This window comes from Parastagonospora nodorum, assembly GCF_000146915.1.
Source record: "Parastagonospora nodorum SN15 chromosome Unknown scaffold_43, whole genome shotgun sequence".
Taxonomy (NCBI): domain Eukaryota; kingdom Fungi; phylum Ascomycota; class Dothideomycetes; order Pleosporales; family Phaeosphaeriaceae; genus Parastagonospora; species Parastagonospora nodorum.
Genome location: NW_001884591.1, coordinates 100,213 through 124,264, shown reverse-complemented (window position 1 = coordinate 124,264; position 24,052 = coordinate 100,213). Strand labels below are relative to the sequence as shown.

The 24,052-nt window shown below is 51.9% G+C and overlaps 11 protein-coding genes across 11 annotated transcripts; 6 read left to right on the top strand and 5 right to left on the bottom strand.

The window, feature by feature from the left end:
* Positions 1–445: 445 nt before the first annotated feature.
* On the bottom strand, positions 446–1,418 carry SNOG_16139 (hypothetical protein; the record flags this gene model as incomplete). Its single annotated transcript, XM_001806214.1, has 4 exons — positions 446–683; positions 954–1,066; positions 1,142–1,282; positions 1,344–1,418. The coding sequence occupies 4 exons, from the start codon at positions 1,416–1,418 to the stop codon at positions 446–448; spliced, it is 567 nt and encodes a 188-aa protein (XP_001806266.1).
* Positions 1,419–2,205: 787 nt separating this feature from the next.
* Positions 2,206–3,750, bottom strand: SNOG_16138 (hypothetical protein). Its single transcript, XM_001806213.1, has 2 exons — positions 2,476–3,750; positions 2,206–2,425 (listed from the first exon to the last, which is right to left on the bottom strand). The coding sequence occupies exons 1-2, from the start codon at positions 3,625–3,627 to the stop codon at positions 2,390–2,392; spliced, it is 1,188 nt and encodes a 395-aa protein (XP_001806265.1). The 5' UTR covers positions 3,628–3,750; the 3' UTR covers positions 2,206–2,389.
* A 371-nt stretch (positions 3,751–4,121) lies between these two features.
* Positions 4,122–5,696, bottom strand: SNOG_16137 (hypothetical protein; the record flags this gene model as incomplete). Its single annotated transcript, XM_001806212.1, has 3 exons — positions 4,122–4,828; positions 4,854–5,550; positions 5,601–5,696. The coding sequence occupies 3 exons, from the start codon at positions 5,694–5,696 to the stop codon at positions 4,122–4,124; spliced, it is 1,500 nt and encodes a 499-aa protein (XP_001806264.1).
* Positions 5,697–6,239: 543 nt separating this feature from the next.
* SNOG_16136 (hypothetical protein) lies at positions 6,240–7,941 on the top strand (the record flags this gene model as incomplete). The annotated part of the gene is made up of 3 exons (XM_001806211.1): positions 6,240–6,401; positions 6,690–6,817; positions 6,864–7,941. 3 exons carry the CDS (start codon positions 6,240–6,242, stop codon positions 7,939–7,941), a joined length of 1,368 nt encoding a protein of 455 aa, XP_001806263.1.
* A 130-nt stretch (positions 7,942–8,071) lies between these two features.
* SNOG_16135 (hypothetical protein) lies at positions 8,072–8,425 on the bottom strand (the record flags this gene model as incomplete). The annotated part of the gene is made up of 1 exon (XM_001806210.1): positions 8,072–8,425. The coding sequence occupies one exon, from the start codon at positions 8,423–8,425 to the stop codon at positions 8,072–8,074; it is 354 nt and encodes a 117-aa protein (XP_001806262.1).
* A 1,179-nt stretch (positions 8,426–9,604) lies between these two features.
* SNOG_16134 (hypothetical protein) lies at positions 9,605–10,347 on the top strand (the record flags this gene model as incomplete). Its single annotated transcript, XM_001806209.1, has 3 exons — positions 9,605–9,856; positions 9,906–10,161; positions 10,208–10,347. 3 exons carry the CDS (start codon positions 9,605–9,607, stop codon positions 10,345–10,347), a joined length of 648 nt encoding a protein of 215 aa, XP_001806261.1.
* A 1,323-nt stretch (positions 10,348–11,670) lies between these two features.
* SNOG_16133 (hypothetical protein) lies at positions 11,671–12,378 on the top strand (the record flags this gene model as incomplete). The annotated part of the gene is made up of 2 exons (XM_001806208.1): positions 11,671–12,045; positions 12,190–12,378. 2 exons carry the CDS (start codon positions 11,671–11,673, stop codon positions 12,376–12,378), a joined length of 564 nt encoding a protein of 187 aa, XP_001806260.1.
* A 2,908-nt stretch (positions 12,379–15,286) lies between these two features.
* On the bottom strand, positions 15,287–16,168 carry SNOG_16132 (hypothetical protein; the record flags this gene model as incomplete). The annotated part of the gene is made up of 3 exons (XM_001806207.1): positions 15,287–15,557; positions 15,610–15,824; positions 15,950–16,168. The coding sequence occupies 3 exons, from the start codon at positions 16,166–16,168 to the stop codon at positions 15,287–15,289; spliced, it is 705 nt and encodes a 234-aa protein (XP_001806259.1).
* A 4,013-nt stretch (positions 16,169–20,181) lies between these two features.
* SNOG_16131 (hypothetical protein) lies at positions 20,182–20,757 on the top strand. The gene is made up of 2 exons (XM_001806206.1): positions 20,182–20,507; positions 20,561–20,757. The coding sequence occupies exons 1-2, from the start codon at positions 20,324–20,326 to the stop codon at positions 20,662–20,664; spliced, it is 288 nt and encodes a 95-aa protein (XP_001806258.1). The 5' UTR covers positions 20,182–20,323; the 3' UTR covers positions 20,665–20,757.
* Positions 20,758–21,177: 420 nt separating this feature from the next.
* Positions 21,178–22,706, top strand: SNOG_16130 (hypothetical protein; the record flags this gene model as incomplete). The annotated part of the gene is made up of 3 exons (XM_001806205.1): positions 21,178–21,243; positions 21,299–21,499; positions 21,549–22,706. 3 exons carry the CDS (start codon positions 21,178–21,180, stop codon positions 22,704–22,706), a joined length of 1,425 nt encoding a protein of 474 aa, XP_001806257.1.
* Positions 22,707–23,116: 410 nt separating this feature from the next.
* SNOG_16129 (hypothetical protein) lies at positions 23,117–23,874 on the top strand (the record flags this gene model as incomplete). The annotated part of the gene is made up of 3 exons (XM_001806204.1): positions 23,117–23,240; positions 23,302–23,409; positions 23,465–23,874. The coding sequence occupies 3 exons, from the start codon at positions 23,117–23,119 to the stop codon at positions 23,872–23,874; spliced, it is 642 nt and encodes a 213-aa protein (XP_001806256.1).
* Positions 23,875–24,052: the final 178 nt, after the last annotated feature.

The window sequence follows — 24,052 nt, the reverse complement described above, 5'->3', positions numbered from 1 at the left end:
CATGTATGGTTGGCAGAGATCACTAACAAAGCGTGCTTTGAGGTGCGTCCCGAGGTAAATAAGCAGACACAAGTTGATGAAAAATGTGAAGGTGAGAATCATGTGGAAGGCCTGCGAGTGTTAATTCACCAGAAAAAGTAAGCCAGTATGATCGTCTTACCTTGGCGTACACAAAATTACTCCCGGACATATACTATGCAGCTTGAATGGAGGCATTGAACTTCTGGGACTGCGCGCAGTTCGTAGTAAGCTGTTCCGACTCTAAGATATGCTGATTTGCACAATGTTAGCTCGAGAACCGAGCAAGTGAGGAAGACCATTTAATCGGGTATGGCAGAAGAGGAAAGTCTCGAATGAGGTCAAGAACCAGGCTTGTCACTAACGAAACTAGGAACTCTGCCGTAGACGGGAAGCAAGGACTCAGCATGGGAACTTTTAGTTGTAGTTAGGTCATGATACTCGACAGTGGACTGTCATCTGACGTGAGCCCACCGTAGAAGAGCAGGAATGAAGCCATGCTCCGAGAAGCCATGAGATCCACAGAAGACTCTGCTGGTGTCGGCAGTGAGTCGTTGTACTTTACCTCACTGAGCTGCAGCACAGACATTATGCGTGAGAGATAACTCATATCATTCTCCTCGTCTGGCCAAGTATCAGTAGCTTGAAGAGGTTCTTTGTCAGTTCTGAGTCACCCAGTTTGTACTGTGTTGATATGGAAATTAGAGCGGGGTTTTGGTCGCATACAAGTTCGAGATGGTGTCCCACAGACGAGGAATTGAAGTGTATCAGGCAAGAGGAGCTGACCTCTACTCTCAGTGAGCACAGGTAATACATATCATTGTTGTCTATAGCTTTTTGACCAACGATGTAGGTTGTTGATCTTTCTGTGGCACCCGCAATCTCCTTATATGTCAGTTAGTAATAGTCTCAATGCAGATTAATGTAACACTCACAGTGCTACCTGCTTCAGGCAGCTCTTCCAAGCCTGGAAGTCTACAATGAGCCAACGAACACCACACCAAACAAGTATCTTCTTACCCGGCCGCCTGTACATGACTTCTTCGTCCTATAAGATGGTATCGTTCTCTATCCGGTCACAGCACTGGAATATGTCGTCTAGTGTTGTGTGATTATTACTTACAGCCCAGAGATCTTTCGTTTCATTCAAGGAGCCTGAAAGAAGAGGCTTCAGCTCATCAGCATCGGCATTGATGCACAGCGCGTTCGAGATAATCGTGATCAGCGATGCTTCAGCCGAGGAAGACCCAGCATTTTCCAAGTCCTGTAAAGGACATGGTAAGCACAATAAAAGCGAAATGACTTGGTCCGCATCATACACTTACCCCAGAGTGCGCAAGTCCGTTTCTGGGGCCCAGTGCGGCTGAAGACAAACCGACATGCGATATGGCAACTGTCATGTTATTAACTGAAGAGTTTCATCAAGTCGGTATCCAATGCCTGCAAGCATGGCACTACTCACCAATACGACCAAAATTCTTGGAGTCATCTTCGATATTTGCATGACCAACTAAGGCTGTGTTTGCTGTCACGTTACTTAGCGTCACAGGTCTTGGACGTCGATTGTATGTATCTATCAAAGATGAATTGCTCTGAAGAGGCGGAGCTGACCATCCGGCAAGATATTCGGTTAAGTGGTCGCTGCAAGACATAGTCAAACGATATCGCGAGCAGGATTCGTCGGTCTAAGAAGAACCTATACCTGTTGGCGCTTGGAATTCGGGATGCCATCTCCTGCTGGGTGAGTCTTGGCTTAAGACGTCACAAGATGAGACTGGAAGAAGCTGGAGTAGGCAATGACTTGCAACGTGGTAGACAGAGTGAAGGGAGATCTGGGTTCATGGATAATACAGCTATGTCGGAGAGATGGCTGGAGGTAGGACATGAGAATGAAGGGTTTGCAGATGCATAAACGGAAGGCGACACCACTCCCGCAGGCAGCCGCTATGCGATCCCAAAGCGTCGAACCCGTGTGATGGATCCAAACCAAGATCCAAACCAAACGCTGAGAGACCTTGTGCATCGTTTCGCTGCTTACGGGAAGATTATCGAAATGATCCCAGCCGTGTTCGCTTCTGCCTACAAGGGCGCAAATCATAATGCTCAGCTGACCAATGTGTCTCGATTCGACTTTGGTTGAGAGGAAAGTATTCCTGCTGCTGAATTGACATGGTGCGCTGAACAATCTTGAGCGGGATGGAGCGTTGAATGGTTAGCGGGACTTGATAGAAGTGCATGCGTACGCTCTGCTGAATTCGTAAATGCAATGTAATCACCGTCCGTATGGCGAATCCAGCCAAATATGCTTGCGCAGTGCAGCCTCTGACTCCTCTGTATATACAACAAAGCCAAACTCCCACATCTAAATATCTCACTTCTGATCCAACATGTGTTTGAACTTCTCAATCTATCCACAATTAGCATTCCCTGCATCGTCAACACACTGATCAAACTCACCTTGGTGCTCAAATACTTCTCCACCTCGTCACTCTTAATCCCCCTCTCGCCGCCCGTCTTCCACGCAAGCGGCACCATAGCCACCCTCTCCCTAACCACAACCTCCCTCCCGGGGCCCTCGACCGCATGCACCTTGTCCGGATTATTCGTGAGCAGTCTGATCCCCCGCTCTCCGCCCAGTCCCAAATCCATCAACATGGCCGTAGCGAGCCCGTAACTCCGCGCATCGGCGGGGTGTCTGAGAAGGATATTCGCTTCGTATGTGTCGTTCCCAAGATCTTGGAGGTTGTATGCCTTGAGTTTTTCGCCGAGCCCGATGCCCCGCCCTTCTTGGCGCAGGTAGATGATTGCGCCGCCAGAGGGGGACAGCGTGGGGTCGGCCATCAGCCGTGCGGCTTCGTCGAGTTGCTCGCCACAGTCGCAGCGCGCGGACCATACGGTCTCACCCGTGTAGCATTCGGAGTGGATGCGGACGAGGGGAAGGTCGGAGGATGTGATGGACTGGGCGTCGCCGTTTTCGGAGGAGGCCGGGGAGGAGGGGGAGGGCATGCCGTTTGTGTTTTCGGGGATCTTGTCAGGTATGCGTTTCGAGGGCACGCCTTCGGAGCGCTTTATCTGCTCGACGCGCGAGGATGTGCGGCCGGGGTAGAGGCGGCCAACGTATGCGCCGCGGGTCATGCGGTCGAGTTCGGTTTCGCCGGGGCGCTCGGCGTCGAGGGAGCGCGAGCGGATCTTGCCACCGAAGACGATGGCGAGGTGTTCTTTGGTATCCACGCTGTTCCTGTATACATGTAGCCACATCTCATGGCCGGTAGTCGTCGGTATCCGCGCGCGCACTTCGCATGCGACATCGGGCAGTTTCTCCAAGAGCTCCGGCCGTTCTGTTTGCGAGGCTGTGGAGGTGTCGACGGGTATCGAGCGTGGTGGGCGCGGGTGGGAGGGTGTCGAGGTTCCTGGTGTCGCTGGCGGGGTGAAGGCGGGGCTGATTATCGACGGCGGAGGCTCTTGTGGCGCATTCGGCGCATTGTTGCGTATCGCACTCTTCCCTAGGTCTTCGTCGGAGTTGTGGTCGTCGAACGGGTCGCGGCGGTTCGGGTCCGGTGAATACAGCGGAGGCAGGCCAGGTGACGCATGTGACGGTAACGAGGGCATGGCTATAAATGGGACGTGGTCGCTAGAGCAATTGGTCGCGGTGCGGGTCGTCTAGTATGTACAGATGGTGTGTGAGGTCCGGCGCATGTCGCTGAGGAAATTGCAGTCATCTGTCGGGACTTGGGCCGAGGGACGTCAGAGGGGTCTTCGAATTGCGAGATCCGAAGCCGCTGCGGATCCCGCCACTGCCGACAAGGAATGGACATGGCGGCTGACATATCCCGCCATAAGTTCATGTGGTAATCTTCGTCAGCAATCCTGACTGTACTTCCCACGGAGAGATTGCAGCTCCAAATGTACGTCTTCACCAAGTTCGCCAATCAGGTGCTGTGCTACAGTGCGCCAGGTTTGGTGTAACCAGCGGATGCCGTGATGCGACAGTAATCAACGTGCAACACTGCAGTCATGGTGCGATAAATTGCCTCTTGCGGAACTTCAAACTCGAGTACAGATTCTGGTAACTATTCCACGCTGGAAAACGCCTTTCACCTGCCTCAGTCCACGCGACGCTCTCTGCCCCAGACTTCATCTGCGTTCTTCTTGCCCTTGGTCTCCGGCACATACCACGAAATGAAAGCAAAGAAGAAGGCGGACAGCGCGGCAAAAATGAAGTAGACGTTGCCGTGCAGCTTCGCGCTCGCCAATGGGAAGAACTGCGCGACGATGAATGTCGCGATCCAGTTGGCTGCCAGAGCAATACTCTGTGTTGCATCAGCCGCGTCAGATCCAACCAGCTCGCTCGCCAAGATAAAAGGAACTGGCCCAAGTCCGAGACCAAAGCTTGCAACGAACAGCAGAACGGCAACAGCGGAGAGCACGGGGATCGACTTGACGATGCCAATGGCAAGCAGCAGGGAGCTGATGCCCATGCCGGCCAGCGAGTTGAGCAAGCAAGTCTTACGACCCAGCTTATCGACGAGAGGCGCACCTCCAGCGGTGACAATGATGTTGACTGCTGAGACGGCTAGGTTAAGAAGCGCAGAGTTGGACTCGAGCAGGGTCGCCAGGAGAGACACGCCGTACATGACAATGCTGTTGATGCCGCTGAACTGCTGGGCCAACATGACCATGATGACTGCGATGGCTGCGCTCTTGTACTCTGGATGGCGCAGGACTTGCATGATGCTGAGCTTGTCTTCGTTGCCCGATTGTTTGTTATTCTGCGGGCCGCCTTCGTTGCTCAAAAGTGTCTGTTCCTCCTCTGTGATGCTGTTGTTAGTACGGACCATCGTAGGTAGCTGTGGAGAGAATCTCACCATTGACACTCTCAACCCCAGCTGCACCCCAGTCGCTCATCTCGCTGTCGATGTCGGCTCGCTCACCCCTCAGCTTGCGCAGTGTCTTCTTCGCAAGCGCCATATTGCCCCGCTCCGCAATGTACTTGGGGCTCTCGACAGACACCAGCAGCCCCAAAGCCTGTCCAAGACCAATCACCCCACCCGCAGCCAAGATGACCCTCCAGTATGAGTCGTGGCTCAGGAAGAACCCCAGCAATTGCGCAACCAGAATGCCGACATTACACATGATCTGCGTGAATGCGCCAAAGAAGCCCTTCTGCGCCGGAGGAGAGATCTCGGAGATGTAGAGAGGCACGATGACCACGGCGGCTCCGGCGCCTACTCCCGACAGCAGCCTTCCCACTGCCATGACCCCAATGCTGGGGCTCAGCGCCTCGAAGACGGGGCCGATGCTGAAGAAGATGGTCGTGATCTGCATCGTCCTGAGCCTGCCGTATCTGCTTGCCACCGGTCCTGCCAGCAACGCTCCCAGCAGACCACCCAGTGTGAACATGGACCCCACGACACCCCACTGGGTCGGCGTCATCTCGATGCATTGGGGGAGGTTGGAGCTGGTGGCAGTGGCGGTGGACTTGATCGACTTCTTCTTGCATCGGATGACATCTTCGGGTGCGTTGAGTTCGCCCTGTTGTTGTTAGTGATTGCGTATTACTTCAGCGAGCTTATGGGGCGCACCAAGTGGAAGCCGAACAGCAGCGGGCCAAGCGTCGCGACGAAGAGAATGTAGACAAAGTACCCCGTGAGGCCCTCGAAGAACGATTGCGAGCTCATGGTGAAGGTGTGCGCTGTGTGCGCTGTGGAAGGATTGGTGGAGGCGTGGTTGATGTAGTGGTGAGGATGGCTAGTCGTGCTGAATGTGTCTATGCCACTCTGGAAACGAGGCACGCAATAGTGACAACACAGGCTGAGCGCAATGCAAGCTTATTAGAAGCGGGTGCTCGGCAAAGCAGGACAGTCTCAATATTCACTTCTTCATGAGGGACATGTCGTGTACCTGTGGTGTTCGAAGCGCGGGGCGGCGAGATGGCCGAGGGAGGCTTGAAGCTCGAAGCTCGAAGCTCGAAGCATGGAGCTTGAACCGCAACACGATAGCTGGCCTCGGAACCGGAAACCACGCCTCGCACCTCGCACGACTATTCCGGGTGAGCTTCACTCCTCATAGCCTCGTGCATCCCATAGCAACTTCTCCATTCCCTTCTTCGACTTGACTTTCATATTCCTCAACACGCCCACAGTACTCCTTGCCTCGGAGAATGCTCGTCGGCAACACTCCAGGTGGAACGGCCGAATGTGGAGACGGCAACTAACTAGGCCATGGAGCGAAAGCGTGGACGCGAGATGAATCCTCCATCTGCAGACCCACCATCAGCAACACCCGTCGCCCGAGCTAATCTGCCTGGCAGCGTTGCGGCAGCTTTCCACGGTCGGTACTTTCCATGCTTTGTCCCTGCCCCATCTTCCATCTTCCGTCAGTCGGTGTGCTGTCATGTCTCGCCCCTTTGCTACGCGTCTGCAGCAACCTCGTTGCCACGTTCTCGGTTTGGATTGCGCTCGCATCCGACATGCATGACTGCCTATTCTTGTAATTGTCGTACCAAGCACCTTCTTGGTCCAAGTTGCCCATCTTCATCCTCGGGCGCTTTGCTCTTTGCCTGTCTTCATCGCGTGCCATTCTCATCATCACAACATCATTCCTGCACCATCATACTGACCTGCATCTCTCCCATCAGAGCTCCCCTAACTCGAAGCAGGCCATGTTCACAGGGTACAACAACATTGAAACGGGTCAACGAGCGCTACAAGATTGTGGGCTTCATTAGTAGTGGTACCTATGGCCGCGTCTACAAAGCTGAAGGCAAAAATGGCCGCACTGGCGAGTTTGCCATCAAGAAGTAAGTTTCCGATTCAGGCGCTTGACCGTCATGCTGACAGACGCAGGTTCAAGCCGGACAAGGAGGGTGAGTTGCAGTACTCGGGCATCTCGCAGTCCGCTATTCGAGAGATGGCACTTTGCACCGAACTTGCACATCCCAATGTCGTGCACACCGTGGAGATAATCTTGGAAGAAAAGTGCATCTTCATCGTCTTCGAGTATGCCGAACACGACCTACTCCAGATCATCCATCATCACAATCAGCCACAACGACAGGCCATCCCAGCACGGACCATCAAATCAATCCTGTACCAGCTTTTGCAAGGCCTCGTCTACCTCCACCGGAACTGGGTTATGCACCGCGATCTCAAGCCCGCCAACATCATGGTCACGAGCGCCGGTAAGGTAAAGATTGGTGATCTCGGCCTGGCGCGTCTCTTCTACAAGCCGCTGCAATCCTTGTTTTCTGGCGACAAGGTCGTCGTGACTATATGGTATCGCGCGCCTGAATTGCTACTTGGTAGTCGTCATTATACGCCAGCAGTCGACTTGTGGGCTGTGGGATGCATCTTCGCCGAATTGCTGTCGCTTCGACCGATCTTTAAGGGAGAAGAAGCGAAGATGGACAGCAAGAAAACCGTACCTTTCCAACGCAACCAGATGCAGAAGATTGTCGAGATCATGGGCATGCCCAGCAAGGACCGATGGCCACTGCTGACCGCAATGCCCGAGTATCCACAGCTCTCGTCCCTTATAGCCGGAAACGCCGCACGGTTTGCTCGACCACAGGGCGGCGACGGTCTGGATCGATGGTACAACCAAACACTAATCAACAATCAATACCCTGCAGGCCCTGGACCGGAAACCCCGGGTGCAGAGGGTCTCGCGTTGCTCAAGCAGTTACTCGAGTACGACCCACAGAAGCGGCTGACCGCGGAAAAGGCGCTTGAGCACAGGTACTTTACTGAACACGGCAAGCCGTCAGACAACTGCTTCGAGGACTCGAAGATCAAGTACCCCGTTCGCAGGGTCAGCCAGGAGGACAACGATATTCGTACTTCTAGTCTACCGGGAACCAAGAGGAGCGGACTCCCTGACGATTCCTTGATGGGGCGGCCTGCAAAGCGACTGAAGGAGGGCTGAGTACGCTCTCCGCCATTAAACTTTGGGCCGCCGCAACACAAGAGCTGGAAGCCTACCCCAATAAATCAATTTCTTTCGTGTGAGGAACTTTTGCGTTCTGTGGATGATGGAAAACGCCAGCGAGAGCAATCTATGCGTTGGCAGGGGGGAGCGAATCTGCCTGCACAAATGGGTCCCATGCCCTTACAGGAAAATCCAGCGGAATCCCATTCATGGACATGCCGCCTTCGAGAATGAGTCGGCTGGCTTCGACACCGGAGGAAACAACTTCGGGACCAGGAAGCAAAACGTCGACGAAAGGAACAAGATCGTCGGTTAGAGCAATCATGTCGTCGTCATCGTGAGGAAACACAGCGCCGGCTAGAGGAGGCAAATCATCGACGAGAAGAAGCTCGTCGGCTAGAGGAAGAAAATCGTCGGCGAGAAGATGGCCTAGAGGATTCCAAACTTCGGCGCTTTTTCTGAATCGATTGAGGCGTCCCATTGCAAAACCCCGCTAAATCACAGAAATGTTGTTCGTGACTTCAGTCGAGATCCGGGGCCACGCGCGCACGTTAGATGTGTGGCTGTTACGGCAGTGCTATCACCAATGATTTGCTAGTGGCACAACACTCATTTGGACAAACTACGGGCGTTTACTCCGGTACGAATGCATGCGAACTGGGCGGACGGTCGTGAGAATATCACAGGTTCCTTCGAAAAAAGACTCATGTCAATTTGTCTAAGCTCAACGCCACGCAAGTCTGGCAAACGGTGACTCATTTCCTGGGTGGACGCCTCACAGTCCGGGCCCACGTGGATGTCGGTCCGCCCATGAGCCTTGACAGATGTAACGTGTAGTGTAGAGTATGCTATCATTCCTATCACGGCAAGTAGACCATTCTTCCTTCCTTCAGGTTCGTGACTTGTTCGCACTTCGCCCTTGACGAACCAACGGTTAGGAGAAAGAGACCCGGGTCGACCTTTTTGCTTTCAGTCCAGTCCGCCTAGAAGCAATGATGCATGCCTAGCTCTGCTTTGATACGGCTTACACTCACCGAGCCTGTTACGAACCCTAGAAATCATGCCAACCCGCGAAAGAGATTGTTGGTAAGGGTTTGTCGTACTCTCATCTCACTAAAACAAACGGAAATGGCAACGCAGACCATCGGCCTATCACGCAGCAGCGCAACGTCGCACCCGCACTGATCGAGGGTGCACGGTGAAGCAGTTCGCGGTAAAGTCCCACGAGGAGAGACGCCTCGGAGCCTGCTGCAATCAAGGAGGGTGCCCGTGATGTGTTCTGTGACAGGCTTTGCGATGCCCCGCGGCGGTAAGCACAGTGACCTATTGGCCTTCAAGTACGTTCGTTCGTTCGTTCGTTTGCAAGCGGGGCAGCAGGCGCAGACGGTCAACACCACGCCATCATAACACTACCCCAGCACACGGGCCGTGCGCGCTATAAACACACGCCGTCCTCACAATTCTCCTTCTCTACAATCCACCTTGGACCACTGCCACTCTTTAGTCAACTTCTGTCACTCTCTTACAACCTACAACCTACAACCTCAGTGCACAACATCGCTAGATCAACTGCACCTCTCCTTCACCTGCATCCCAAGCAAATTTGCTTCCTAACCACTTCCAACAACCTGCTAATCCTCGTACACATCAACAATCCAACATGAGATTTGCCGCCTTTCTCGTAGCTCTCGCGGCTGCCACGGCCGTTGCCGCTCTCACTGTCGACGTCAAGCCGCGCGACCTCATCGACGACGACGCTCCTCACCAGGACGATCCGGACTTCATCAGCGCCGTGATGCGCGCCCACTGGTACTGGCGTAGGCTTCATTGCGCTCAGGACCTCGTCTGGGACCCTGAGCTCGCCAAGCAGGCTCGTGCCGACGTCGCGAAGTGCCCGGACAAGCCCACTCATGTAAGCTTGCCGTCACACAATTATGCCGAATACATACTGACAACAGTAGGAGCGCCCCGGCAGCAACCTCTCGTCCGTTAAGCCTGCGCCCAAGGGTCACGCTGAGTGGGTCGCGTTCGCCCGCGGCGCGTCCCATGGCTGGCATGAGGAGGAGACCCAGTACCCTTACGACAACCCTCACTTCTCCGATGCGTGGGGTCACTTCTCCCAGATGGTCTGGCGCAACTCTTCGTCCATCGGCTGCGCTGTCGGACACTGCAACGATGCTAAGAACCCCGTCCAGTGGCCCGGCCGCTTCTACTGCTGTAAGTCGCCTTGATACTCATGAATGGAACTTGCTGACCTGTGTAGACTACAACTGGTACGGCAACAATGTAGCTGAGGGTCAGTTCCGTGAACAAGTCTGGGGACCCGTGTGCCACGATCCTTCTGTCGGCGAGGTCAAGGCCCGCCAGAATGTTGCCTTCGACTGGACTGCTCGCACCCAGTAGATGGTCGCACTCGACTTATCAGAGGCTATCGGATCAATGCTCCTCGACCCGGATGATCACAGTGTCATCGATGACTTTCATTCTTGCTCCCGTGCATATTGCGAACCTGGCGGCTACTCTTGACTTTCATGGCTCCTCACGACTTTCGATATCCTGTTTTACCTTCACTCGGCCCGTTTTGATGAGAGCGTTGGCCGGATGTCTCATGGTTGGCTCTTCTGTATAAAATATCTTGATGGTATCCTCTTGGCTACACCTGCGATGAGAGCTTGTACGGCCGCTACTGTCCTAGCGGTTGGGTCGAGCTCGGGAAATACAAAATCAAATACCATTTCAATCTGCTTCTTCCCTCTTCGAGTACGTTCCTGTCAGGTGTGCCGCTTTCGTAGCCTGTCGTCGTCTTTTGATTATGTCCAGTATCATGCTTTCGTCGGTATTGAGAGACTGACCATTCATTATTACGCGCGATCGAATAATACTTCGTCCTACCACGGCTAGCCAGTCACGTCGTTCCTCACCATTCTCGTCTATACAATCTACTATTCGTTCCAGTCACCGTCTCCATGCATGCAGAACGTTCCTGTCACATCTAGCTATCTTCCTTTAAGCTCAACAATTTTCCATATATCTCAGGCAATACCAGGAATCGACAGCAGGCGAAACCAAGCAAACATGCTCACATGCTAAACCCTACAGGTACATCGCACATCTTTCGACTCCATCACCAACACTCATTGACGCCATTACGACTCCACCGCCCACACATCACAACCAATCCCCTTTGACCACCATTACCAAAACTCACAAACGCAATGTTCTCCCTCATCCCTGCATCCTTATCGTCGCTGCGACAGCACTGATGATCGCGTCTGGCCGGTACTATAGGACATTCGCAGAGACACGCTTTGAACAGAAGAATGGCGAATGGGTCATGAGGACGATGGAAATGGCGGCTGGTGGATGGGTGATAATAAGAGAGGAGGAGGGAGAGTTGGCGAGGAATGAGGCGAGGAGAATGGAGTGGGACTGAGGATTTATGGGAGGGGGAAGTGATGGGGATAGGTTGAATGGAACTTGACTGTGAAGGAGAAGAGGTGGTTTGGATCTGATACTTATCGTCTCAATCCCCGGCATCTTCCACCCACGCTTTGCGCATCACGCCCATTGTTGTCAAACGTACGCCTCCTTCTGCGACATGTCTCTAATCGTGCAAGACACTGTTCACTGATTCAACAGTGAGACATGAACAATGCTCACAGGCGTTTAAAACACCGGCATTTCCACTGCAAACTTCTACAAGTTCCACACATACACTTCTACATCATGTCCTCGCAAATCACTTCGGGAATCGCTTTACGCATCGCCGGTGCGACTACACTCGCCTACGCTACAACATTCCTTGGCATAGCATTGTACAACAGGCACGCCGCCACCCCTACTAGTCCCATCGAGGCTCTGCAAAGTAAAGTCGATATCTTGTTCCCCGATCTCGCGGCACGCGTCACTGTCAAACGCATCATGACGACACGCATGGAATATTGGTTTGCGGAGATGCGGGATGGGGAGGGTGGGGTGTTGGAGAGATCGCCGATGTGTCGGAGTGAGGGGCAGGCGGTAGGGGAGTTGGAAAGGTTGATTAGGTTTGGAGGAGGTGGGGTGCAGGAATTGGATGGGGCGGAAGATAGGTTGTGCTGTGGAGTGAGTGTGGAAGGGTTTTGAAGGAGAGGGGAGATGGGTGAAGCTGGGTGGGTGGCATGCATAGAATTAAGATAAGATGGATGAGTACTTATGCGGTGGCATTGCTGATCTTGATGGTTTGGCATAACAATTAAGAATTTACAGCATCGCGAGTCGTCAGAGTGTGTCAATCAGTACTACGAGTGCATCGTCCTCGCCGGCCCTCTACCCGAGAATGACGTCAAAATTTGGACAGCGTATATGTGTGAGACGATCGATGGACAAAACTTCATCGTGCGACCTCACCGTTGCATAGGAGCAAAGACGAGGCAGTGGATCAGCTGTGGCCCTTGATATGCAAGTAGATGGTACAGGTGAAGGAGGCAGCGGAAGTTGAGAAGGCGAAGTCTACTCAAGTTGGATGGACCTGGTGTTCGGTGTTTTCGCTTTGATGCAGGGAACTGTGCATAGTCTGAGATGTGCAGAAGTGTGGGACGTTATGTCTTGCTCCCTCGTTTAGCACATGCGTCTCGGAACGAGACATGCAAACATACCATAGTTACATGTATTGCAGAATGATGATAAAATTTGATACATGAAGTTCCGTATCCACTGTTCACCCTTACCCAAAGTGTCTCCGACCACCTGGTTCACTGCCCTTTCTCAAGTCTTTCTGGTCGGTTTCGCAACGTGAGGCTCTCCAACCCATCTCCCTCCATTCCAATCATGACCATCATCAAGCGAAACGCACGAATTGTCTACCCCAACCGAGATCCTGCAACAGCGGAACTGCGCGTGACGCAGGCAGGTCGAAATTTCTGGCTAGCTTGCATACGCGATCGTGAAGACCGACTCCTCATCGCGAAGGATCGTACAAAGTACTTAAGAGAGCAAGCGACAAGCATAATAACGTAAAGTACGTATGGTGGGAGGGTGTGCAATTACACCTACTCTCACATCAAGCAAGCTTCTTCTACCCATACCGTTTCTGCTTCTAGTTAGTATCGCAGCCCGCCAATTTCCCTCCTCTTTTGTCGTTTCATACATCATCTCTGATGGAAACTTTTGTCAATTGCACAACCAATGCTGCATTGACAACTTCAAATCGCGACAGTTTGTGCAATTTATCTACAATGAGTCCATCCGATCTTGCCGTGACACACCTGAAATAGCCCTACTCTCTCCGTCGATCTAACCGCTGTCCAAGATTGCGGTTGGAGTCCAGAATTCGTTGAGTTTTGCTGCCTGCCCATGTCATAACTTCGCTTGTCGCTTCACTTTACTCTGCACATGTTCCCTAAAATACAGTCACAGAATTGGAATGCATATGCTGATCAGTACACGGACTTGTTTCACGGCGAGAATGTGGAGTATCTGGAGGAAGAAATGTGTGCCCAGGTGGCCATGGATTGTATGTTTCGTTTCGCAACCATCAATATCGACTTTTTCCTTTGACGAATAGTTCAATTGCAAGATATTGTCATATGACTTGAAGTCCGAGTAGGCATTACTCGTGTAGTCGCTCTTTCCAGCTCAATTAAGCCAATCCTCGGCTGGTGGGTGTTCGGGAGCATGCTGCCGCCAAGATCAACCGTTCTGCATGGAAGTCTGGCCGAGTTGCGCTAGAGACTGACCACTGTTGTACCGGTGGAAGGGATCGGCAACAAACCCGAACTAGAAGCGGGCTCCAATCACGCCGAAAAGCTTGTCTTCTCGGAAATATTGACTTCCAGTTGACCGCCTCATCGTCGAGTTTGTTGCGACATTCGATCGCGGGACCAACACCCGGGCATGCTTATTCCTGGTTGTAATGAGTGCCTTGCATACAAAAGCACAAGTACGGCACAATTCAAGACTGGGGTAGGGGTAGTGCGACGTAATTTTCAAATTTTTCGTGTGCAAAGACCCTGTACCCTCAAGAAAGATCGACAGGTGAGTCGTATGCTCGAACGTCTTAGCAAATCAGGCTGTTGACCCCGTTTTGGAAAGGGCATCATCCATGCTTGCCTCTTGCGTCAAGACCCTAACGCAAGGAGCCATACCACTACCAGTTTCGACTTGGATGATCTGTCGCCAATGACTCGCAAGTGTCGCTGCTTTCTCCAAAGTGTTACTTCGCTTTGTTGGTGGTTGATTGCAGCAAAGTGAAGCTCTATTGCCTGATGATGCCCTGTATGGTGACATCACATCCAGATGGGCAGCATTCTGTGACGTTGAATTAACCTAACCGAACCTCGATGTGACGTTCCCGCGAACGATTGTCAAAACTCTATAATTCTATTGAATGCGAACTCCACGAGGTCTTTGACGAATAGGCCGCGGGAGGCGGGCTTTTGCCTCATCGTGTTCAACGGATCCTTGTGCTGGTGCTAGTTATTCCCATCCGGCAGAAGAATAAGGTTCGAGTTTGGCATGGATTCTGGTGTTGCTGCGCGCATCGAGACTTGGTATTGTGATCGTTCAAAGACCCTGACATGGCCCTGCAGGTAGATATTCGGGCCAACTAGAGCAGTGCATCCAGTATCACGCCACGAAAGAGCGGCGTCCTGTTCATGCCTCGAGGCTGTATGCATCCAAATCACGAGTGGGGTGGATACATTGACGTTCCAAATGATCAAAATTGTTGACGCGCTGGGCTTAAGCGTAACTTCTATACGTTGACTTGATTGCTTAGCTGCCTGGGTGATGAGGACATGTGTGGGGTTGATACGATATGCGATAGTATGATGAACGAATGCTTCATGAAACTATCTGAACTGTCTCAGTATAGTGACGTGCGAGAGACATCGCTGGGGCAGAATTGCATTCAAGATAACATTCGTGCACGTCACAGCAGAGACTTTCATCGCTTTATCTATTCAGATGAGGATATCCTCTAAACAGCTACCCCTTTGAGAGCAGTAGTGGTTAAGGTGTGCTGGTATCCACCACGAATATAAATTCTATTACACACGTTCAGCAGTGGAATCAACCATTCGGCGTACTCAGTCCATGAGTTCAACACAATCGCTCATTTGGTGGCTCTCAATGACACCATGTGATGTAGATATTATATTTCACTCAAAGTCTCACACAAAGCAATGTACGTAAAGAACGATCAAGTAGAAAAACGTTATGGCCATAACGGAACTGTTTATATACAAAATCAAAAAGAATACAAAAGCGTCGCCGACCTATGTACATTCTCATATCACATAGTATGAGTTCCCAGCTCGTACTTAAGAGAGTCCGGTCCCTTGTCAAGTCCAGTCTCGTCAGACGCTTAAGCTCCGATCTTGCTGATCAGGAACTGTGGCGCCTCGCCCATGGCCTCATCACCGTAGGACAAGTGAGCAGCGGTAATGGTGAGAGTACCAGTGCAGACCATGTCGCCGGTGGCGCAGAAGATCTTGGTCCTGTCAGTGGGATAGTTGGGGATCTGGCCACGGTTCTGCATGTTCTTGGTGTAGCCGAATAGAACCGTTCCAACAATCTGCTCCTTCACGGCGCCTTCTTGGTCACCGACTGCGGCAGCAGCGAGAGCCGCACCCTGACTGATGGGATATTAGTGACGGACAAGAGCATAGTAGTGAGGCTGCGACTTACGAGTAACCTCCAGCAACGACCTTAGCGTCTGGGCACTTGGTGTTGGCCATCTTCAAGAGGCGACCCATCTCAGCGATAGCTTGAGGAGTGGAGCCGCGCGACATGAGGTTGCCTGGGACAGTTGCGTCGTATGGGCCACCAACGCCTTGGACCCAGACCTGGTCGGCACCGTACTTGCGCTCAAGAGCGCTGCCGAGAGGTGCGCCTAGAGTGCCCTGAGTCGTGTTAGTCATGTGGAGTCTGGAGTGGAGAGTGGACAGGCCAGGATCGCCATCTCCATCGTTGTTGGTCGGTCCGAGATGGAAATCGACAAATCGTGGCACGCAAATTCAGGACTTACCAAATTGCCCTGCTCTGTGGTGCCACGCGCAAAGACGAGAATTGCCTTGGGGCAACTACCGGCGGCTCCTTGTTCGAGCTCATTCTTCGAGCCCATTTGGCGAGTGACAAGAGCGTCCCGAGCGACGAGAGCCTCGATTTCAGCATCGGTGGGCTCTGGTGCTGCGAAAGGGGCTGCAACAGCCAAAGAAGCGAAAAGGGAGGCTGCGAAGAACTTCATGTTGAGAGTCGGTAGACTGGTGTGAAGGTTGCTATAGTTGGAAAGCTGAAGAGCAGAGGTTGTGCTGTGAAAGAAGAGATCAAGTGATTGTAGTTGCTGTTGAGATCTTGAGATGCCTTTCAACTTTGTACAGAAGCTTAAGATACTTATACTTGGAGCATCTTGCACATTGACCCATACCTTCTTGGATCGCGGGTGGTGGTTCTTGCAGCGGCCTAGATCAAAAATTTGTTTCTTCCGAACACCAACTTTCTACAGGGTCCCTCCCTCTTACCGCATTCAAGCTCTTGCATATTGACATCATCTACACTTCTATGTCAGCCAATGTATGGTCAGCGAGTCAACGTAGGTCCATGCGGTTCCGAGTGTGGCATACAGGCTTGGTTCATGCATATCCGTTTCACTCCCTCGACGGGGCCCTTTTCTGCCAAGGAATGATGCACAATGAGCGTTTCCTATTCGTGCTTTCGATGAGCCGGGTGTTTACCGAAGATATTGCCTGGCTTGAAGGCGCAATCGGTAAGCTCAAGAAGGATGGATGGTCCGAGCCGAGACATCAGGTGTGTGGCCCACGCCGCCTGAACCAACTGTAGACATTGCTTCTTCGCGATCATGTTTTCGATCCACCCTCGGCAGCGATTCGAGGCTATGCATCACAATTGGCCAGTATGAGGTCTGTAATTTGAGCAGATGGTGCAGGGTCATGCCGTAGGGCAGAATCTGAGCCGTCTCGACACCGGGGTTGAGGGGTATGTTGCTTCTTCTTACCGCAATAGTACACGCTCCCGTCTGTCACAAAGGCTTTTTACGCCCAATCCGGCTCAAGTAAGACAGTGTATTTATTACCCCTATCTAACGTGTGCAAGGCCGCGTGAGTGAGCTGTACCGTTACGCTTTGCCGATCGCTCCTGACTTCACCTAGTAGCATACCTAGCACTTTCAGTGGGGCTGGTGGAGTCCGACTAAAACGATCGCGAACAAAGATAGTGGAGTAGGTCCACTAATCAAGCGTATCATGCGTTTTCTAGGCGTTTTGGCCTTCTTCCATCCTCGGCAATCTTTTTGTGGTTTCAGAGTTGATTCGTCGTCTGCTCCTTGTATTCGCGGCATTGTCGTCTCGTCGGGACCTCGAAGCAGGGTTCAACATTCTTGGGTGTCGAGCCTACCGACCTGGTGCTGTCGATCTTGCAGCTTTCTCGTAGCTTAGCTCCCACGTTGGCCGGCATTTGTACAGAGCTTAGGGGATAACCTAGTACTCGACTCGCATGCATCCGCGAAAGGCAGGTTTGTCGCCTCTGCCCCGCGCCTTCACGTCGTACTGTTCATTTAGAGCAACTAACATGGATTGATGGGATCTCTGAGCAAGAACATGGATCGCATACATTGTTCCATGTCGCAGACGTTTTGGCCTCAGCTCAGATGAGTTTCGTGGTTCGGGATCTGTCAAGGATGTCATGCAGCCACGTTTTCAACGCGCTAGCGTCAGCTAAGGCGTCTCCCGCGCGCTTAGGTACCCCGCAAAAGTAATACTTGTGGCTGAATTCTCAACGTTTTTCCCTACTATAACGGTCAGCTCGAATTGGCGCATGGCTGACACCAAGACCCGCAAAATCATGTTTTCCCATACCCTTGCCAGCCTGGAACGCGCCTACCTAGGCAGTCACGGCAAGAGTTCATGACGAGCGGCCGAGTCATGTACGACTCCCTGAGACGATCCCGCTTATCTCCTCGGAACCTATCACCCGCTCGTCAGCAGATCGTGGTGTCTGTTAGATTGAGTTATATCTCCGAGTTTTCAGAAAGCTCAGCCTGAGATGATGTGCGCAAGACGGGGCATCCATAGTTGTTCACATCTTGAATGAAGGTTTCGACGGGATGCCTCGGTACAACAAACTGACAACACTTCACCATTGGAGGGTTCGATCGCCTAGTAGGCCAGTCGCCTCGCACTTCCGCTTTGGACATAGCAGCCATGTTGCCTGCGGGCTCTCGAAACAGGTGCGTACTCTGATAGCTTTTGCTAACGGAACGCTACACGACTGAGACCATGTACGCCTCGTGATTGAGAGCCACGCGTACCATCATCATCTCCTTGTCAGTGGCATTTCTGTTTCTAGAATTACCAAGCAGGAAGCATCTGCCTCACGATCTATTCTCCAATAGTAGCCAGACTGCTGAAGCAACGACTAATCATCTCATAGGTACTCGATCATGCGATAGTGACAGGGGCCGCTGTTATTACAGTTCTTTACCTGGTTTCTCCGCGAGATCGGGGATTACATGGTTTCATTTATATGGGACTACCGGCCAAGAACATACGAAGACGGCAGCCCTCAGCACGTGCAGGTCGAGGACCCATCTCACTGGTAAGACATGCGTAGAGAAGTACGACAACCTTGCAATGGGCATCGTCGTTGCCTCGGCTTCGGGAAGTGCTGTTTCACATTGGCTACGTTCTAGTGCATCAGTTATTGTAGTGTTGCAAATGACCTATGCGATCTGGTCATATCAGCTGGTTCATTTTGTGCTCGGGATTGAAGACCCAAGTCCTTCCCGATCTTAGTTCTCAGTCAGAGAGGGTTGTATCGGGTGCGCCTCAATTCTCGTTCTTACAGACGCTAGTAGTTGTTTGCTTCTTCAATCCACCAATCCACATCAAGGGAGCACTTAAGCAAAGATTCACACAATTCTTCTCCAGATTCGAGCTGACTCAATACCTCTCATAATCTAGCTGTGCTCTTTATGTAGGAAGTACCAGGAATCAGCGGCGCCCAGAACCTCACGAGAGACTAAAATCCAATACAATGTTCATGGGTGTTTTCTTTCCAGCCGAAATCGTTGCTCGATGCAAAGGGCGAATCTTCCACAAAAGGTGTACGAAGTAACTTCCGCTGCAACTTCCACGACTAGCTAACGCTTCCATATACTCGAGACCTCAACGAAGCGCAGCATTTGCGCAGCACGGAAGTAAACTCAGGAACTCACCTTCCCACCAAATTCGTTGCTATGAGCCCATGGGTAGTCTCGTGAGTTCTGGCTCGACACCGATGGCCTAAAACTACGATGAGAAGCAGGCACAAAACTTCGAAAACTAGCCTCACCTATCTTTGCCACAGATCATATGCCCCTACAAGAGTCGATCAGACTGCTTGAAGACAAACGAATCTCCAAAGACGCTGGGAGCCCTTCATCAACAACCTTCGGCCGATGTCTTACACTCCGTGCATCTTGAAGGTATTTGTAGGTATGGCAACTTGGTAAAATTATTTTTTTCGTACTTGATACGGGCCACGGGCGTCGTTATCCACTCATTTGGACAACACAAATCTCGACCCTCCACCATTCTAGCGGCACTGCAGCGGCCGCCCTTGACGAACCTTGATATGCGGCTCCCAGGTATGTTTCCTCTAGTACTACTCCTTACCAATGACTTCATAGCTCTGCTGACACTGATGCTATCTAGATGGAAGCGATTAGACCTAGGCAATCGAAGCGACGTCTTTGGTCATGCCGACCAAAGAACCAATACCTTCCGAGCTCGAAGACCCGCGACGCTTTCTCTCCGTAGAAAAACAAACCACTTTCAGTTCCACCAATAGACGCAGCAATAATGTCCGAACCTGCTCTATTGTGGCGGTACTTGCACGGGTAAAGCGGCCATTGACGCTTGCGCTAAGTATCACGCTATTGTTTGACACACTCTGCAGAACATTCTGAAACTTCTGCGCCTTCCGTGCACCGGCTCAACTTACCATGGGTAGCGAACGCCCGTTGGAGACGCCACCCAAATTGGCAATCGTGCCTCATATGGTGTGTGATCTGCGCATCGTGAGGAATTCCATGGCCTTCGCGTGGCGTGCACAAACATAGAGCGCTCGTTCAAGGCTAGTTACGAAAGCCTGAGACATCATGCGCAGTAACAAGGCCACTGCCAGAAATTTGGGAAATGGCGCAGTATCGTGAACTTGCTGGGAGTATAAAGCGATTGTCGTGCGTCGCCCATTAGGAGCATCACACACCAGTTTCCGTCTTCAATTTCACAGTCTTCGCATCTCTTCACTTCTTCCGCCGCCGGTTCGGTCTTAATCATCAACTCAAACAAATCATCGATCGCCTAATCCGAGCAATACTCAACCTACGATAAAATCAGCAACGATGAAGTTCACTCTTGCCGCCGCCGCTCTCTTTGTCTCCATGGCTTTCGCAGCCCCAGCTCCCCAGAACGCTGGCCGCCCTGTCCCCACTGGCAACTGCTGCGCACCCAACGCCAGTTTGAAGCAGGACGTTTGCAACGTCAACGGCTCAACTGGTCGCTGCGTTCCCTCAGGCTCAAGAGGCTGTAAGTACCCAGCCGTGCGCTGTGTCTTATCACTCAACTAATCCATTCCACAGGTGGAGGAGCTTTGACTTGTATCGAAGATGCTCGTCTGACTTGCGACGCCAATACTCTCGAGAGGGGTCGCCCACTTTGCAGGCTCGCTGGTGAGGGCATTTAGAACGCGCGCCATGCGCAAGGTGTTTAGAAGGGTTGCGCTAGAGCTGTTCGTACAGGAAGCATAATCAATCCAAGCTGGTGTCGTCGACCGTCAATTCTCAGATCACACTCCCTTTTTTTCCTTTTGGTGCATAATTTCACAATGCTCATAATGCGAAACATCAAGAACCGGAATACTGATGCTTTTTCCTAGCTACTGAACGTCACGTGTCGTTCCAAGCCAAAGTGACTATCCCGAAGGTCTGACGCCGATACTCGTAGGCCCGATAGCTCGCGGTAATAGCGATGTCTGTTATAGTGTTGATCATGTTCGCAGTGGATGAAGACATTCGACTTTAGCATGGGCGGCGCACGGGCGAACTGCCTGGCGATGTGGGGCGGCGCTAACATCCAGCTAGCGAGAAACTGGCTAGGACGTTAAGAGCATTTTCGATGCACGCATCGTCGCAGACAACAGATGCTATCACACGAATGCATGCTTCGGATCATCAGGCCATTCAGCACGTCTATAAGGATGGTACCAACGCCGCGATACCCTCTGATTGCCGTGGTCGGCGCGACGGGGACAGGCAAATCAGATGTATGATTCTGCCCTTGTTTGCAAGATACGAGCGTTCATTGACCAGCAAAGGTAGTTGGCTGTTGAGATAGCATGCAAGTTCAACGGCGAGATTATCAATGGAGACGCGATGCAACTGTACGAAGGCCTGCCAATCATCACCAATAAGATCACCCGAGAAGAGATGAAGGATGTGCCACATCATCTTCTCGGCTGTATTGGACTGCGAGAGGAGACTTGGACAGTGGGGAAGTTTGTCAACAAGGCGCTTGACGTAGTATGCATCATCGCGCTCTGCGAGGTCCGATAGTGCTGATACATCATAGATCAGTGAGATTCGGGGTCGAGGCAAGACTCCAATTCTCGTTGGAGGGACTCACTATTACACGCAGTCGCTCTTATTCCATGATGCATTGTCGCGGGAAGAGTCCTTGAATCTACATTCAGACCATGAGAGGCTCCCCATCCTCGATGAGCCGACAGAGGTCATCCTTGCCAAGCTTAAAGAAGTTGACCCAGCCATGGCGGATCGATGGCACCCAAATGAAAGGCGTAAGATACAACGCTCGTTGGAGATCTTCTTAAAGACCGGAAAGCCTGCCTCTCAGATCTATGACGAGCAGCGGCTGAGGAGAGAACAGTCGCCCGGCCTCCCAGATGCCGATCTGACAAGCAACACGGGCATGCGCTTCCCTACTTTGGTGCTCTGGGTGCACGCGAACAAGGACGTACTCTATTCACGACTAGACGAACGCGTGGACAAGATGATTGCTAATGGACTATTGGAAGAAGTCAACGCTCTCGCACGCTTCAAACAAGACTACGAGACTGAATCCAAGATCGCTTTGGACCAAAGCCGTGGTATCTGGGTGTCGATAGGCTACAAAGAATTTTTGAAATACCAAGAAGGTCTAGGCAACCCAGCGTCAAGCGCAGAGGATCTTCAGCGGCTCAAGACCGAGGGCATCGCAAAGACGCAGGCCGCGACAAGACAATACGCAAGTCGCCAACTGAAGTGGATCCGAATCAAGCTACTCAATGCTCTCATTAGAGCAGATCAAAAGCTTAATGTCTTTTTATTGGATGGAACCAATCTTTCCGAATGGAAAGACCATGTGGTCTCGCCAGCATTAGATCTCACCGAACATTTTCTTGCTGGTCAAGCCCTTCCACGTCCTTCTTCGCTCTCTGCCATTGCGTCCGATATGCTGGCCCCGAAACGCGATTATGATCTCGGACAACGGCCGGATCTTTGGCAGAAGAAAGTTTGCGATACTTGTGGTACCATTGCAGTCACTGAGAATGACTGGAGTCTCCATGTCAAGAGCCGCGCGCACAGGCGAGCCGTTGGCCTAGAAAAGAAGCAGAAGAATACCTATGTTGGGAAGAAGCTGGAGCAAAAGGCAGTCCATGCAGATCTAGTTGATGTGCTTGAAGATTACATGCACGCCTTTCCGGAGGATGGAACCGATGAGCAAACATGAACTTGAACCTCGGAAGGGACTGAAGCGTAACTTCAAGGCTTCTCCTAATGGCTGAAGTTTGGTAGGCTTTGTTTCGGTTGTCAGAAACCCAAGTTGGAGGATGAGGGGTTGCCTATTTGGGACCTGAATAGTAATTTGAATAAGGCTTGGCGCGCACCGTCATCATACATCTTAAACCACGATTGCTTTCAGTTGCGGAAAGGATAAACTGAAAAGCTGCGCAGAACTCCAGCTTTCCTCTATATTCTCCAACGTGGCAAGCGCACACGAGATTCCATACGATGGCATTCGGCTACGCGAAAGTCAACAACGACAGCAGGGATCACGACGAACACAGCCTCGATGAGCATCAGGCTCGGCTTATCCGGGGCCGGTCTAAAATGTGGACTAAAACAATCGATAAAGTCAAGATGCTGCGCTGGCCCGCAGCGCTCTTCATACTGATCGTGATTTTGACATGTGAGCTATCTATATTGCGCAGGCAGCCGCCGTCGCTCCCAATCGGTGGAGAGATCAATGGCCTTGTCCCTCACTGTAAGTAGTCAGCCTCTAAACCACTTCTCGTCGCGCTAGATATGTGCTAATTCCCACTCAGTCTCCATGGAGAAGAAGATATTCCGTGCGGACGATCGATACGCATCCGATCACCTGACCATAGAGTCGATCAATGCGACCAAAGATCACTGGAAGGATTTGATGCCTCGTAAGTCAAAGCTCAGTATTACTGTGCTTACTAGGCAAGTCTGACACCTCTACAGGTGGCAGCGGCTTCATGCACATTCAAGACTACAAAAAATACACCCTACCACCTCCAATGCACTTTGATGTGTCGCCAGGCAAGGAACTTTTCGCAATCGCCGTCTTCCACCAGCTGCACTGCCTCATGCACATCTCCGCTTTTCTCGACAAACTCACCATGAAAATCCGCAACAGGGAGTGGACACTCGATGAACAGGCATTAGCGCACAACGATCACTGCTTCAATTACATACGTAGTGCGCTCATGTGCGCTGCAGACACGACATTAGAAGGCCAGGCGCAGTCGAATGTGTTGGGCGATGCAGCGGGGACTGATGGTACCGGCGCGGTTCACATTTGTCGGAATTTTGATGAGGTGTCTGCGTGGGCTGAGAAGAGGAGGGAAACGGACGGGAAGGAGCATTTGTAGGTCTTTGTGAGACGAGTTCAGGGATCTTGGCAGGGCTCTAGCAAGGTCAGTACCAAATGATTATGACATATCCGTACATTTTCAGAATAGAACCTATCATTTCCACGTATTTCAGGCAGATCTGTAGTTGTGCGACGGGTGGTAAGCAGTATACTTGGCTTCATTGTCGATATTTCCA

What these genes read in the sequence shown, in the direction of transcription:
- SNOG_16131 (XM_001806206.1), top strand. Translation starts at nt 20,324, where the DNA reads ATGAAGTTCACTCTTGCCGCCGCCGCTCTCTTTGTCTCCATGGCTTTC. An exon ending in TCCCTCAGGCTCAAGAGGCT is followed by an intron (nt 20,508 to 20,560) that starts GTAAGTACCCAG and finishes TCCATTCCACAG; the next exon opens with GTGGAGGAGCTTTGACTTGT.
- SNOG_16138 (XM_001806213.1), bottom strand. Translation starts at nt 3,627, where the DNA reads ATGCCCTCGTTACCGTCACATGCGTCACCTGGCCTGCCTCCGCTGTAT. An exon ending in AGAAGTATTTGAGCACCAAG is followed by an intron (nt 2,426 to 2,475) that starts GTGAGTTTGATC and finishes AATTGTGGATAG; the next exon opens with ATTGAGAAGTTCAAACACAT.